This window comes from Myxocyprinus asiaticus, chromosome 47, assembly GCF_019703515.2.
Source record: "Myxocyprinus asiaticus isolate MX2 ecotype Aquarium Trade chromosome 47, UBuf_Myxa_2, whole genome shotgun sequence".
NCBI lineage: Eukaryota > Metazoa > Chordata > Actinopteri > Cypriniformes > Catostomidae > Myxocyprinus > Myxocyprinus asiaticus.
In genome coordinates, this window is record NC_059390.1 from 25,812,796 (window position 1) to 25,830,412 (window position 17,617).

General features: G+C 41.1%; 1 protein-coding gene across 3 annotated transcripts in view; it reads left to right on the top strand.

Annotated features, from left to right (window-relative positions):
* The window catches only part of iqsec3a (IQ motif and Sec7 domain ArfGEF 3a), a 258,589-nt gene that overhangs the window by 169,798 nt on the left and 71,174 nt on the right, over positions 1-17,617 (top strand). For all 3 annotated transcript variants that reach the window (XM_051691264.1, XM_051691265.1, XM_051691266.1), the window contains one exon: positions 13,273-13,434. In XM_051691264.1, coding sequence (XP_051547224.1) covers positions 13,273-13,434 — 162 coding nt within the window. The remainder of the gene's footprint in view (positions 1-13,272; positions 13,435-17,617) is intronic.

Below are 17,617 nucleotides of genomic sequence, written 5' to 3' on the forward strand. Positions count from 1 at the left end.
CAGTTGTCTGTGTGCTTTGGTGGCCGCAACATGGGTGTTTCGGTGTCCAAAAAAGACTATCCCATTGGATTGTGGATGTAATTTCGAGTGCTTATGAGGCATGTGGTTTCACTTCCGGGTATTTGAGCCCATTCCACAAGGAGCATGGCATCCTAATGAGCATTGGCTAGAGGTGTGTACTTGGAAGACATTTGTATGGCAGCAGGATGGTCCTCTCTGCATACTTTTGTTAGATTTTATAATTTGGACGAGAGTTTGATTCCTGTTTCCCAAGTTCTCTATGTTGGAGCAGGAGTAAGTTCATGAGGTTTCTTTTTTTTTCTTTTCTCCCCTTTTCTCCCCAATTTGGAATGCTCAACTCCCAATGTGCTCTAAGTCCTCATGGTGGTGTAGTGATTCGCCTCAATCCGGGTGGCAGAGGACAAACCTCAGTTGCCTCTGCGTCTGAGACGTCAATCCATGCATTTTATTATATAGCTTGTTGAGCACGTTGCACGGAGATGTAGCACGTGTGGAGGTCCACGTTATTCTCCGCAGCATTCACGCACAACTCACCACTTGCCCCACCGAGAGCAAGAACCACACATTAGAGTGACCACGAGGAGGTTACCCCATGTGACTCTACCCTCTCTAGCAGCCGGGCCAATTTGGTTGCTTAGGAGACCTGGCTGGAGTCAATCAGCACGACCTGGATTCAAGCTCGTGACTCCAGGCGTGGTAGTCAGCGTCAGTACTCGCTGAGCTACCCAGGCCCCCTGAGGTTTGTATTTCTTTAGCTTGTTTGTGCACCGCTATAAGCTTGCCACACGGGCTTAAAGAGTTTGCAGCTACTGTTTGTATGGCGTGATGGCATTTGTACCAATTGCGTAATTACGCAACATCAAAGTTTCCTTCGAAAGGGAAAGTCTCAGTTACAAATGGAACCTAGGTTTCCTGAGAGTGAACGAGACGTTGCGTGTCTGGCCATACTCTCTAGTTGCTGCATAGGCTCATGCCTTTTGCAGAAAATCTGGCGAGATGGTGCCAAGTGCTCGCGTATATAGAGCCTGTGACGTGGCTCCCTATGGGCGTCGCTTAAGCGCCATCAGTTAATAAATTGTCCTGATTGTATACAGGCTTCAGACCTTGTAAGACAACTGACATAGTCCCAACTGCGTAATTACGCAATGTTTCATTCCCTCTCAGGGAACCAAGGTTACGTTCGTAACCGAGACGTTAGCATTTCTCACATACACATACTTTATTCTTTAAAGAAATACCCAAGCCACATAAAAAAGACATACTATATCATTGTAATTGTGCATTTTTATATTCGTGTTTATAACTGGTTTCTGTTTTCCTCAATGTCATCAAATCCACCTTTTTCACAGTGTCAAATCGCCCACTGTCTGCTGTATGAATGTAACACATCATAAGAAAGGTAGCACAGATAGATCTCTGAGATGTCTAAGAGTGTTTCATCTGGGAAGCATCGCATTCTAATTAAATAAAAGAAATCAGCTGAATGTCCTTTTGACACCCAAGAGGAAACATCTTATAGATGTATTGCAGATGAACAAACAATCTAAAGAAAGTCTCACATGTGTTATCAGGGAAGTGTTTCACTGCAGTTTAAAGGCTCCTCAGATTGCATCATTTATATGGATAAAGGTTTTCAGACTGAATAGACTAAATATTAAATGAAACAAATGACAATAAAATGCAAAGAAATCTCTTCAGTAATTGAAATACTTTTTGAATGTAATAGTATTCTGATTACCAATGATTTACAACTGTTACTGTAATGGAATACAGTTACTAATATTTTGTATTTTAAATACATAATGCCATTACATGTATTCCGTTACTCTCCAACCCTGCATTTATTTCGTATATGATTTAAAACTCTTCTGGATCACATACAGTGCATCTGGAAAGTATTCACAGCGCTTCACTTTTCCACATTTTGTTATGTTGCAGCCTTATTCCAAAATGGATTAAATTCATTATTTTCCTCCAAATTCTACAAACAATACCCCATATTGACAACGTGAAAGAAGTTTGTTTGAAATCTTTGCAAATTTATTAAAAATAAAAAATGAAAAACAATCACATGTACATAAGTATTCACAGCCTTTGCCATGACACTCAAAATTGAGCTCAGGTGCATCCTGTTTCCACTGCTCATCCTTGAGATGTTTCTACAACTTGATTGGAGTCCACCTGTGGTAAATTCAGTTGATTGGACATGATTTGGAAAGGCACACACCTGTCTATATAAGGTCCCACAGTTAACAGTGCATGTCAGAGCACAAACCAAGCCATGAAGTCCAAGGAATTGTCTGTACCTCCATGAAGTCCAAGGAATTGTCTGTAGACCTCCGAGACAGGATTGTATCGAGGCACAGATCTGGGGAAGGGTACAGAAAAATTTCTGCAGCATTGAAGGTCCCAATGAGCACAGTGGCCTTCATCATCCATAAAATGGAAGAAGTTTGGAACCACCAGGACTCTTCCTAGAGCTGGCCGCCCGGCCAAACTGAGCGATCGGGAGAGAAGGGCCTTAGTTAGGGAGGTGACTAAGAACCCGATGGTCACTCTGACAGAGCTCCAGCATTTCTCTGTGGAGAGAGGAAAACCGTCCAGAAGAACAACCATCTCTGCAGCACTCCACCAATCAGGCCTGTATGGTAGAGTGGCCAGACGGAAGCCACTCCTCAGTAAAAGGCACATGACAACCCACCTGGTGTTTGCCAAAAGGCACCTGAAGGACTCTCAGACCATGAGAAACAAAATTCTCTAGTATGATGAAACAAAGTTTGAACTCTTTGGCCTGAATGGCAAGCGTCATGTCTGGAGGAAACCAGGCACCGCTCATCACCTGGCCAATACCATCCATACAGTGAAGCATGGTGGTGGCAGCATCATGCTGTGGGGATGTTTTTCAGCGGCAGGAACTGGTAGACTAGAAAGGATCGAGGGAAAGATGAATGCAGCAATGTACAGAGACATCCTTGATGAAAACCTGCTCCAGAGCGCTCTGGACCTCAGACTGGGGCGAAGGTTCATCTTCCAACAGGACAACGACCCTAAGCACACAGCCAAGATAACAAAGGAGTGGCTACGGGACAGCTCTGTGAATGTCCTTGAGTGGCCCAACCAGAGCCCAGACTTGAACCCGATTGAACATCTCTGGAGAGATCTGAAAATGGCTGTGCACCGACGCTCCCCATCCAACCTGATGGAGCTTGAGAGGTCCTGCAAAGAAGAATGGGAGAAACTGCCCAAAAATAGGTGTGCCAAGCTTGTAGCATCATACTCAAAAAGACTTGAGGCTGTAATTGGTGCCAAAGGTGCTTCAACAAAGTATTGAGCAAAGGCTGTGAATACTTATGTACATGTGATTTTTTTTTATTTTTTATAAATTTGCAAAGATTTCAAACAAACTTCTTTCATGTTGTCATTATGGGGTATTGTTTGTAGAATTTTGAGGAAAATAATGAATTTAATCCATTTTGGAATAAGGCTGTAACATAACAAAATGTGGAAAAAGTGAAGCGCTGTGAATACTTTCCGGATGCACTGTATATCTCTGTTTACGAGCTACTTTTAATATTATCAAAGAAAGTGAAGTAAAAATAAACTAGTCTCTCCCAAACCCACACCTCATCATTTCAAACTCCATGGCAGATAAGGATAAGCCTATTTTTAATCAAATTGATGTTTTGCTTCAAGAGAGTGAGAGAAAGAGAGAGGGCTGTCATTAGTTCCATCAGTTCATTTTTTGCAGGGTAATACCTGTGACAGCTCACACTGAATCTAAAGCAGCCGTGTGTGAGCTGTGGGATGATATGCTAGCCTCAAATCTGAGTTTGGATTAACAGAGCAATTTGGAGACTGGTATTTGCCTTCCCTAAACAGGTAATTAAGATAGGAGGGGGACTACGGTGCTTCAGTATTTGCGTGTGTGGGATAGAGGACAAATAGGGGACATTGGGGCTTGAACGGAGGATGGGTTGGTAAATGGAGTGAGTATACCAGCCTAAATTGAGTTTTCACCTGCCTCGTGAACAGAATAAGAATGTTTCTTTTCCCCAAATAGAGAGAGAGAGAGAGAGAGAGAGAGAGAAAAAACAGCTGGATAGATGAGAAAAGGTCAAAGAATGGAGTGTGTAGCTCTGTTTCAAAACCTTTTCAGCTGTCTATAGAGACATGCATTTTAAAGGCTGTTTAACAAAGGCTGTTTCAAAAGTTAGGCACTTATTTATGCTGCATCCTTGTAAAGCCCAAAGTATGCTTCGGTTTTGACGCGAACGCTGAGCGACTACATACCTCTGAACGCTAGCCCTTCAAAGTACACCTGATTTGACTGTGCACGCATACACAGGCAGTTGGCGCATGCACGCTATGACTGCTATGAGATACTGGACTATTTGTCTTTAGGTTTTTAGACCCATAAATGTCTTTCAGGTATTCAGGTATCAATTCAGGTATCTCCTGACCTTCTCACACGTGCTTTAGATGTGCTGTTGTTTACTTGCGAATGCATCTTCTAGCTCTTCTTCATGAAAGCAGCAGCTCAACTGTGAGTGTTGCCACCTTGTAGACCCATTAATTAGTGCAAAAAATTCTAGATGCATGCGCATTCTGTGCGTTCAGAGACGCGCAATTAGAAAAACCGGGCTGCGCGTGTTCAGTGTTCGAGCACTCTGCTGATGAAGAAATTTGGGTCACACATCCTGTATGTCTCACCGAAGTATATTTTGGGCTTAAGATACAATGTATAGATACAGGGACGTGCACAGACATTTTGAGGGGCAGCTGCTCTGAACCATTTTTAGGGGCAGTTACTTCAAAATTGTCCTTATACAACTGTAAGAAGATGCCAAATCAATTCTGAACATTCGTTGTATTTAAGGAGTACAGATAAGTTTGTTTCATAATAATAATACGAATAAATAATAATAATAATACTATTGTTACATTAATTATTGAGCCAATATGAAATAAGAATAATATCATGTCTGACTTTATGCAAACTAACATAAACAGATGGTAAGACAATGATTTTAATAAAATGGTAGATTTGCATATCATCACAGGAACATTTACTGAACCAATAATTGAAATATAAATTATATCTGTCATCTATACAGGCTGATAAGTCTGACCTTTAAACCAAACAGGTTCACGGAACTAAAAATTCAATGCCGTGTAAGAACAAATAATGATCATGAGTAAAGGCGTAGGACAGTATAGCCTACCTTTTTAAGTGTATTCTCCAATTTTTTCACATTATTCATGATATAGCTTTCATAATTGGGAAAGAAGAAAAAAATAAATAACTTATTTTGCTGATAGATACATGCAATTCTTAACAATGAGACAGAAATCCGAACTAAACATTCTTACTTTAAAGTGCACGTTTGTTTCCTCAATCACGTTTGCTGTGTATGTTGCGAAAGTGAGAGTGTAATCTGAGATATTCTCTTATTGGGTATTATTATAGTCATAGTAACTGATAATTAAATTCCACAATTGATGCTTGAAGTTTCCTAATTGCTATTATTAAACATAAAAAAAAAAAAAAAAAAAAAAATTATTTAATTTGGGTAGCATTTGAAGGGCACCTCAGCAAAAGGGCAGGGGCTCAAGCCCCTAAAGCCACCCCATCTGCACATGCCTGTTTTGGACCAAATCTAAGGTAGCACCCATGTATCCTTCAAAGAGATAGCAAAGCCAGTTATAAATAAATCCAAGATGGCATAAAAATTGAGAGAAATGTCGATTATAAATATAATTCATTCAATATCGAAAAATATTAGTAACTTATTTAAATCTAATTAAAAAAAATATATATATATTTCACCGAAAATGTGTGTGTGCTTTATATATATACAATATACTGTATACCAGTGGCGGCCCGTGCATTTTAAGTCTAGGCCTTCAGTGCGATTCATGCCATTAAGAGAAAACAGTTTCACAGTGAATAAGACACCGTATGCCATATATCATGCGTTACGTGGCAGTCAACTAATAATACCAATTTACCTTTTAAAAACACGTCCACGCACGAAAACCAGAACCAAGGAGGTCTAATACCAAGAAAAAGCTCTCTAATAATATTTACGATTTAAATTTTGCTTGCAATAAATTTTGTTTCGTCAGGGTACATGGTTACTTTTCAAAACTTGATCCGACACTGAACACTCAAGCAACCTAATTTACACTTAGAAAACTCCTGATGTTGCTATAACAATGCAAAAAACACTTACCAATTTGCTTGAAGTGAAAATCAGCCCTCATTTCCTGTTTAATTAATCAATCGCACGATCATGCAGAACATCTAAGGTTTTTAAATCCATAAGGATCTCTTTCTCAACGGCAATAACAGCAGCGAGATCTCGCACTCTTCGCTTTCAAATTACGTACATCAATTAAAGCGTGATTGCGTCACTCAAGGCCAGCTAGAAGGCCTGGACTGGGACATATCCTAAAGACCACACCCACCAAGAACAAATAAATCAATCTGATTGGCTGATTCTGACAATCTGACTTTAGCTACCTATTCACTGCAGTGTTGAGGGATTCTGTGGAAATTCTGAAGGCCTGACGGGGTGGAGCTCATAATCACGCATTGCTTCATCTAAGGAGAATGGCTTCGGGCATGCGATTTGTTAAACAGTTGTCACACTTTGCTTGTAAGCATTGAGGAATAAATTCTGATTGGATAAACTTTTAGTTTTTTTGCTATTCATTTGTAGATGAATTAGGAGTGGAAAGTGATTTAACATACATAGGCAAAAAGGTCAATAAGAATGAAAGGATGAAAAATATTTATTTATTAGGCATGTTACGCCAGCAGAGAAGGCCCTGGCCCTGAGAAATCACCACTGCTGTGTACTTATAAGGGCATCCAAAGCCTCGCTTTGTATCTGAGTTTCCCATGCAGAGCGATATTTGTGTGGCGCCTATGTAGAGTGTTCCAAGTTGATCCCTTAAGAGGTTCTTTACAAGGAAGCTGCCTATGTAGACAGTATCCTTGCTGAAAAAAATAAATAAATTGACTGGTCTTAGCTAAGAAAATCTGGTTTTATTTATGTATGTTTTGGATGGTTTTGGTTCAAGTCATCTCTCTCTCTCTCTCTCTCTCTCTCTCTCTCTGTGTGTGTGTGTGTGTGTTTTAACATGGATCTTTGCTTCTGTTTGTGTGTATTTGCATTAGTGTTTGTAAGGTGAGGATACTAAAAAGCCTCCAAAAAGCCCTGCTCTTCCTCTCTTGTAAGTGTCATGTTTTATGCAGGGCTTGTGCCTGCAGTTCACTTGCTTTCTCTCTTCCTCCTACAAAACCAGAATAGAATCGAGAGCACGGTTGTTAGATGAGTGTCACGTGAACTTTACATGTAATGTAGCCAAAGCTCTTTTTTCTCTCTATTATAGGGTAAGATGGGGTAAGATGCCCCCCTTAGGAACAATGTGCATTTATTTTAAATTGTAACATATACTGATAAATGTTTATACAGGATGATGATGCATCATCCAAAATATTATCAAGGGAAATAAATAGAAACATTTTCTAATTTAGTTGTCATAGCACAGAATTAAAAATGATGAAAAGGGGCCATCTTACCCCCACTACTGGGGCAAGATGACCCCCCACCTGGGGCAAGAAGCATCTTACCCCAGGGTAAACTTGTCCCAGGGGTCATCTGATTTTTACAGAATGTATAAAATACATCTCATATTATTTTCAGTAATGTATTTTTGATATTATTGTTAGTAATGTATTTTTGATGTTTGAAGTAAAATATGAAATCAAATATTTTATGTAATTGTTTATTTTCACAATTTACTTGAATAATTGAATGACTGAATAATGACAGGCAAATCAAATAACAGAATCCCAGTCAAAGTGTAGCGAAGACGCTGGGGCAGTAATGTTAAGAGCCATATGCAGTTTAATAAAAGTGTAAACAGTACAACAAAATAGCAAATCAATAGGTAAACAAAAAAGCAGGCAATGGATCGGTACACAGGAAGACAGTCCAAGAAAGGCAAACCAAGTAAATCCGAGAGACAGAAGGGTAATCCAGTAAACAGGCAATAGGTCCAAAAACACACAAGCAGGCTGGGAAATACGATGAACAGGCAGGAGTCAAAACACAGGGAAAACAGTTAAATAAAGCTCAGAATTGCAGACTAGACAGAACAAGACTTCGCACTGAATGCGTGTTAACAGGGAACTTAAATAGACAGAGAAAATGTGAAACAGGTGGGTGAGTAATCAGTCTGAGCAGAGGGTAATGGGAAATGTAGTTTGTGAAGGAAGGGTTAGTACTCTGGAGATGGTGACCTCTGGCGGCATTCAGGAGAGATAGCAGGCGCTGCCAGTGTAACACAAAGAGATTCATCTAAAGGTAAACTTGAACATGCGCTACACGGATGCCTTTAATGGATGTGCACCATCTCCGCATCAACAACTGCATCTCCCGCTGAAAGTGTTCAGACGCGTTCCTCCCGCGAACATGGATAGGGGAAAATGGGGTGGCGGACGCCATGTTCTGGGCCCCATGGGAGTTGTGGGCCCCTGTGCTTCAGCCCATACAAGTCTGTGCTTTAATGCGCCCCTGCCTGTATATGTTGTATATACAGTATATATGTATTTAGGATTTAGGATTTTGATTTGGAAAAGACATTTAGATTTAGAACTATACATTATATATATTCAGGATTTATATTTATATTCAGATTTTCAGATTTTTATTGATAGCTACATTTATATATTCAGGATTTACATTTATATATTCAGATTTATTGCTATATATTCATGATTTTAAGCTATATTTGTATTTACATTTAAATATTCAGGGTTTATAACTTTATAATCAGATTTATAGCTACACATTCAGAGATACATTTACAGTATATATTCAGGATTTACATGTATATTCAGATTTATAACTTTATAACTATATATTGAGATTCTAGCAACCACCCAGAGCATTGTGGCAGCAATTTTTGCATGGGTAAGCTCCACCCATTTTGTTTTTTTAAGAAATCTGGCTTTCTTATGGTGGCATGTGTGGTCCAGAAATTACACACTTCACTTTTAGGAGTTGTAAAATGTTGCTTCATGTTTGTTATGTAGTTTTTTTTAGGTAACACTTTACAGTATATTAGGTGTCATTAAGTACTGTGTACTAACATTAAATACATACAAGACTATGTAAAACATATTATGTAACTACATGTTGTTCTACAAAATGCCCACATTTGCTGCTACTGAGGTTGAGGTATGGGCAGGGTTGGGAGGGTTACTTTTGAAATGTATTCCACTACAGATTACAGAATACATGCTGTAAAATGTCATTTGTAATGTATTCTGTTAGATTACTCAAGGTCAGTAACGTATTCTAAATACTTTGGATTACTTCTTCAGCACTGGTAGATTTTTTCACTTGTTTTGACTATAAAAATTCTGCCAGTACAGTAAGACAAAATACACATGTTAAAAATATTTTTTTTCTGAAAAACCTAAATATCTTATACAGTGTTGTTTCTAAAACAAGATATATCAAATTGATCTTGTTTTAAGGATTTTTTTGATATTTTTACAGGAAAACAATACAAAAATTATTATCAAGAATATGATTTTTGCCCTAATATCAAAGGTCTTACTAGAAAAAAAGAAATTATGATCTAACGTGAATTTTCTTGATATAAAAATATGATTGTGCCTGGTAACGTGCATGTAAAATGGCTAGAAATAGCATTTTAGCTTAGCGTAAAGCTGACAATTTATACAAGGTTTATTTCTATTTCTTCTGCTCCAAACTTACTTCAAACTTACTTCTCTGTGTGCTCGTATGAATGTAACACATCATAAGAAAGTGTTTCACCGCTGTTCAAATGCACTTTGGATCGCATCATTTATATGTATAAATGTTTTCCATCTGAAAGGACTAAATATTAAATGAAACAAATGACAATAAAATGCAAAGTAATCTCTTCAGTAATCAAAATACTTTTTGAATGTAACTGTATTCTATTTACCAATGATTTAATCTGTAACTGTAGTGGAATACAGTTACTTATATTTTGTATTTTAAATACGTAATCCCATTGCATGTATTCCGTTACTCCTCAACACTGGGTATGGGTAGGTTTAGGAGTAAGGGTAGGGTTATGGTTAGGATTAGGGGTTAGAGTTACTGTAGGTTTTGGGGTAAGGGTTGGGTTAGGGTTAGGGGTAAAGTTAACAGTGCAAGTACAAATGTAATTAAATGCAACAACATTTATGTACAGAATAAGTACATTGTATCAAATGGTTAAGTACATAGCAGTTAAGGCCACCTAATGTAAAGTGGTTCCAACATCTCCCTGTGGCAGATTGTCATGAAAGGACTTTTAATCTCACACAATCACACAGATACCTCCCCATTCCACACAAGTCAAGCAGACATCAATAACCTCTATTTTTCCATTCTGTGTCTTATCAATAACTAGAATGTCAAATCTCCCCTGCCTGACGACAGTAAAAGTGGCGAAGTGGGACTGAAATAATCTTCTTGGCTGTACTTTATAGAGTTGCTTTATTTGCTCTGTCAGCATTCTCGATTCCACATCTTTGCCCCTGGGGGGACAAAGTATATGGATTTATTGTAGAGGCCAGTAAACTTTCATTCATCCCTATGTTGATAGAAACCCTGGTTTCCCTAACTGCATTTCACAATCTCCCTATTTCACTCTCTCTTTCCTATTCATTACTGTGATTTACTCCTCATAATAAATGTATGGCCCCTGCTGACACAGTCAAACTTTACTGAGGGGTACATGATGTAGTTCATGAACAGCCTGTTTGTTAGTTACATTAAAAGACCTGCCATTTTATTATATTTAAGAGCTCTGAAATGACATATGGTTCTATGATATGTGGTTCCAAAGGCTAATGCTGCTTTTATTTTGTCGGTTTATCACTAAGGAAAAAGCAGCATGACAATATCTTGTGGTAGTTTATTGAAACTTGTTCAAAGACCCATAGATCAATTATGTATACTGCCTCTAGTCTATGTCTGCCAGAGTGTGTGAGCGATGTGGAGAGGGAGCGGAGTGAGAAGTGAAGTGGTGTTTACATTTAAATTTTAAAAGTCCACGGATACATAAATAGTCATATGTAGTCATATGTAATACCATTTGAAAGCTTAGAATCTGAACTTTTCTCAGAAATCCATCACTTTTGGATTTATATTACATACAAAAACAATTGAAGACCTGAAATCCTCTGCATCACACACACACATATACAGCTCTGGAAAAAAAATATAAATAAGAGACCACTGCAAAATGATCAGTTTCTCTGGATTTACTATTCATAGGTATGTGTTTGAGTAAAATGAAAATTTTTGTTTTATTCTATAAAGTACTGACAACATTTCTCCCAAATTACAAATAAAAGTATTGTCATTTAGAGCATTTATTTGCAGAAAATGACAACTGGTCAAAATAACAAAAAAGATGCAGTGTTTCCAGACCTCAAATAATGCACAAAACAAAGACAAAAAACAAGTTCATATTGATTTTTAAACAACACAATACTAATGTATTAACTTAGGTAGAGTTCAGAAATCAATATTTGGTGGGATAACCCTGAGTCTTGGCATGCTCTCCACCAGTCTTTCACATTGTTGTTGGGTGACTTTATGCCACTCCTGGCGCAAAAATTCAAGCAGCTTGGCTTTGTTAGATGGCTTGTGGCCATCCATCTTCCTCTTGATCACATTCCAGAGGTTTTCAATTGGGTTCAGGTCTGGAGATTGGGCTGGCCATGACAGGGTCTTGATCTGGTTCTCCTCTATCCACACCTTGATTGACCTGGCTGTGTGGCATAGAGTATTGTCTTGCTGGAAAAACCAATCCTCAGAGTTGGGGAACATTGTCAGAGCAGAAGGAAGCAAGTTTTCTTCCAGGATAACCTTGAACGTGGCTTGATTCATGCATCCTTCACAAAGACCCCCAGATCATCACCGATCCTCCACCTGGTCATCTGATGGTTAGACGGAGACCTGGAGAGGCCTTCAAGCCACAGTGTGAAATTTGGTGGAGGATCGGTGATGATCTGGGGGCAATGTAAAAGACTGGTAGAGAGCATGCCAAGATGCATGAAAGCTGTGATTGAAAATCAGGGTTATTCCACCAAATGAACTCTTAAGTTAAAACATTAGTATTGTGAAGTTTAAAAATGAATATGAACTTGTTTTCTTTGCATTATTCAAGGTCTGAAAACACTGCATCTTTTTTGTTATTTTGACCAGTTGTCATTTTCTGCAAATAAATGCTCTAAATTACAGTATTTTTATTTGGAATTTGGGAGAAATGTTGTCAGTACTGTATAGAATTATTTATTTATTTATTTATTTATTATTATTATTATTATTCATTTTACTCAAACACATACCTATAAATAGTAAATCCAGAGAAACTGATAATTTTGCAGTGGTCTCTTATTTTTTTTCCAGAGCTGTGTGTGTGTGTGTGTGTGTGTGTGTGTGTGTATGTATATATATATATATATATATATATATATATATATATATATATATATATATATATATATATGCTGTATATAACAGAGCCAGAATCACAGGCTTTCAAAGTCAGGATAAAAATAATGTACGTTTATCTTAAGAGTGTAAACATATACTGTATAATATCATTTATGAATTATTGGAATATTTTAAGGGTTTTTTGTGAAATTATACCAATATTTTTTTAAAATGCAGATGGCAGCCAAATATGCAGCAGAGGTTAAGAGATATGGTACTAATTCTATAAAACTCTATACTAATTGGTGGTTTGAGTTCCAAGTTGCATTCGCAAAACCCAAATGACATTCTCCCATGCATCATGATACAGCGTAATGTGTAATCATCCTTAACAAATGTCATTATTTCATGGAAATTAAATAGTGATGTTGTGATCACTCAAGTGCTTGAAGCCGCTGAACTGCAGCATGCTCTGTATACGTGTATGTGGCCTTGGCTTTCCCTGCATTACAGTAATTCCACAGGCTTCATTGATCACCATAATTGTTTATTGGCTCTCAAGTTTCTACAGTTGCTTAGACTGATGTAACTCATTGTTTGCTTGTTATCTGGCTAATGCTGTTCACATTGTTACCCAGTTTAATATTAATGTCATTTTCATGTCTTATGGTGTTAAGAGCTCTAATAGCAAATATCTCTCTCTTTCCCTCCTCTTTTCATCCTACTACATTTCTTTCAATTAATCAAACAGAAATCCAGACAAAGGCCTCCAGTTTCTCATCTCACGTGGTTTCATTCCGGATACGCCCATCGGTGTAGCTCACTTTCTGCTCCAGAGGAAGGGGCTGAGCCGGCAGATGATTGGCGAGTTTCTTGGCAACAGCAAGAAGCCCTTCAACAGAGATGTGTTAGAGTGAGTATATAACAATCTTATCATCAGAATCCATAAATACAATCAGGAAGGACTCTCTGCCCACCAATGAGGGAAAACAAATCATATTTAGCATAGTTACCCCATCATTTTTATTGGGACAACAAAAAGAAATTTCCAATTGTTTTGTTTAGTTTTTTCCAAAAGAAAAACACTAAAACATTTGTGTGTGGTTTTTTGCACTTCAAATAATGCAAAATCCATGACTGGATTTCAGTTAGCCAAAACCAGAAACTCCACTGGCTGCCCTTCGTCATACATTATACTTTATTCAAGGACCCGATAGCAGTGGCGGAACACAATTATAACCTTGCGCACCCTGGGAGCAGTGCACATTTATTAATTACATGCGATACATGTCCCGGGCATAATACATGCAGGAGCAGATTTTACTCTACGGAGAATGAAGACTTCACCCGGTGAACCAGGTGTGCGAGAGATATGGGCAAACTGCCGTATTTCTTTGAATGTCCCAAAAAGCTCACTGACTTTGATCTGAACCACTGTCAAAAGTGAAACCGCCCGAGTAAGACCCAGCACGTGCACAATAGTGACTGAAGGATCGGGCCGTTTAGCAAACTGCAGCCATCCATCATCATTCATTCATTCACTTGTAGAGACTGAACGGCAGCCAGAGACAATAATAGTTTTGAGATTTTATACTTCAGCAAATTAAACTTCAGCATTCAATATGTTTTATATCTGTATGTATAGTGTCTAATAATGCATTGGCAATGTACACTTAAGTTTCTCTTGCCAATAAAGTTTGATTTGAATTTAATCTGCCCATTTTATCCTACTGTATTACAAAGTATAAAGTATATATATATATATATATATATATATATATATATATATATATATATATATATATGAGGATTTTTTAAATGTTTGTTGTAATATGTCATGTACCATAATGTAATCGTGATTAAGCACAGGAAACATCATGGTTACTGGTGTAACCTCCGTTCCCTGATGGAGGGAACGAGACGTTGGTATCGATGTAGTAACACTAAGGGTCACTCTTGGGAGCCCAAGACACCTCTGGTCTTTGATAAAAGGCCAATGAAAATTGGCGATTGGTATTTGCATGCCACTCCCCCGGACATACGGGTATAAAAGGAGCTGGTATGCAACCACTCATTCAGGTTTTACGCTGAGGAGCCGATATAAGGTCCTGCCATTTCAGCGGGTAGTTCAGTGTTGTGGCAGGAGGGACCAACGTCTCGTTCCCTACATCAGGTACCATGATGTTCCCTATCTGTCACTCACTCGACGTTGGTGTCGATGTAGTGACACTAGGGGTCCCTATACAAAATGCCACAAGGCTGAACTGTGTTACGTGAACTGGCGGTGTGTGGCGGGCAGACTTGCTGTGTGCCTCATAGCCAGCACACCAGGTCAACACGTAACCTCCCCCAACACAGTTATGAGTGTCAAACGGCCCTTTTTGGGGACAAGTCAACTACCCAAAGATAGAGACAGGCTTAACCCAGTCGTGGCCTCTTTTCCCCTTCTCTTTTTCCACTCCCTAAAAAAGAAGGGGGATTATCCGACTGGGCCGCCAGGTCTAGTCGGGGGGTTTCCCTCCCAAGGGGAGGACAACGTGGAGACCACACCTCGCCCCAGAGAGGGGGGGATATTTAAGTGGAAGAATATGTCACATGGTCTTTCCAACCATGTGGAGAGCCTTCAAGGTAGATCCTGCCCAATGGGGGAGGAGTTACTACAAACATGGAGACTGGGGCAGAGGGGCTCTGCCCAAGGAAGACGCAGTTTGCCAGCAGGGAAACGAATTAGCGGAAGATATAGATCGCATTGGGGTTAGCCTTACAGTGAACCGCCACATGCGGAGCACCTACCCCAGAACCGGGCTCTTAGTTAGCGCGTGTACTGGGCCGGCAGCAAGTCTCTCCGAAAACTCGACTGCCACAGGGCTCGGAGGAAGTCAACCAGGGGACAAATTTTGTGAACACTACTGGGAATTAACGGCGCACGTCTTCAGCTCAAAAGGAGGTGGAAGGCGCTATGTGCAAGTGATACACCCAGCTGGCTATCCCGGGCTTATCCGCTTGTGTTGTGTGCCACTACCTGGGATGAAACCGGTTCCACCTGGAGGTTGTAGAACCTTGCAAAGGTGTTGGGTGTTGCCCAGCCCGCTGCTCTGCAAATGTCTGTTAGAGAAGCACCTCTGGCCAAGGCCCAAGAAGCCGCTACACCACGGGCAGAATGGGCTCATAGCCCTACCGGGGGCGGCATGTTTTGGGCGAGATATGCCATAGTTATGGCATCAGTGAGCTAGTGGGCGATCCTCTGCTTGGAGACAGTGCTTCCTTTCCGCTGTGCACCAAAAGCAGACAAAGAGATTCTAAAGCTCTGCGTGCGATCCAAATAGATGCGAAAAGCGTGCACCGGACACAGCGACGACAGGGCTGGGTCTGCCTCCTCCTGGGGCAGCACTTGCAGGTTCATCACGTAGTCCCTAAAGGGGTGGTGGGAACCTTGGGCACATAGCCTGGTCAGGGTCTCAGGATCACGTGAAAGTAACCTGAACCGAAATCCAGGCACGTTTCACTGACAGAGAATGCTTGCAGGTCACCTACCCTCTTGATGGGAGTGAGCGCAGTCAGGAGGGCAGTCTTCAAGGAGAGTGCCTTAAGCTCGGCTGACTGCAAAGGCTCAAATGGGGCTCTCTGTAGACCCTGAAGAACTACAGAGATCTGATGAGGGAACGAGGTGCGGCCTGGAGGGATTCAGCCTCCTGGTGCCTCGTAGGAACCTGGTGATCAGGTAGTGCTTCCCTAAGGACTTACCGTCGACTGCGTCATGGTGTGCTGCTATAGCAGCAACGTACACCTTCAAGGTGGAAGGGGACAGCCTCCCTTCCAACCTCTCTTGCAGGAAGGAAAGCACTGATCTGACTGCGCATCTCTGGGGGTCTTCCCGATGGGAAGAACACCACTTAGCGAACAGACGCCACTTAAAGGCATACGGGTGCCTCGTAGAGGGAGCCCTAGCCTGAGTGAACGTGTCTACCATCGCAGGTGGGAGACAGCTTAGGTCTTCCGCGTCCCGTCCAGGGACCAGACATGGAGATTCCAGAAGTCTGGGCGTGGGTGCCGGATGGTGCCCCTTCCCTGAGAAAGAAGGTCCTTCCTCAGGGGAATTTGCCAGGGGGGAGCTGTCGCGAGGAGCGTGAGGTCCGAGCACCACATCTGGGTGGGCCAGTGGGGTGCTACCAGGGCGACCTGCTCCTCGTCCTCCCTGACCTTGCACAGGGTCTGTGCAAGCAGGCTCACTGGGGGAAACGCATATTTGCAAATGCCAGGGGGCCAGCTGTGTGCCAGCGCGTCTATGCCGAGGGAGGCCTTGGTCAGGTTGTACCAGAGCGGGCAGTGGGAGGATTCTTGGGAGGCGAACAGGTGCACCTGTGCCTGTCGAATCGACTCCAAATCAGCTGAACCACCTGAAGGTGGAGTCTCCACTCTCCCCTGAGGGTAACCTGTTGTGACGGCGCGTCCGCCGTAGTGTTGAGGTTGCCCGGGACGTGAGTGGCTTGCAGCGACTTGAGGTGCTGCTGACTCCAGAGGAGAAGACGGCAGGCGAGTTGTGACATACAACGAGAGCGCAACCCGCCTTGGTGGTTGACATATGCTACCGTCGTCGTGTTGTCTGTCTGAACTAACACATGCTTGCCCTGGATCAACGGCCGAAACCTCTGCAGGGCAAGCAGAATTGCCAACAACTCGAGGTCCCTGTGTGCGCACAACACGTCTCGAGAGTGAGCTAGGATTAGCCAGTCGTCGAGATAGTTGAGAACGCGAATGCCCACCTCCCTTAACGGGGCAAGGGCAGCATTGGCGACCTTCGTAAAGACGCAAGGAGACAGGGACAGGCCGAAAGGGAGGACTGTACTGATACGCCTGACCCTCGAATGCGAACCGCAGGAAGGGTCTGTGTCGAGGAAGGATCAAGGCCTGGAAGTACGCATCCTTCAGGTCTACCGCCACAAACCAATCTTGATGCCAGACGCTTGCCAGAATGCGTTTTCACATCAGCATCTTGAACGGGAGTCTGTGTAAAGCCTAGTCCAGAACTCACAGGTCCAAGATTGGCCTCAACCCACCGCCTTTTTTCGGTACGATGAAGTAGGGGCTGAAAAAAC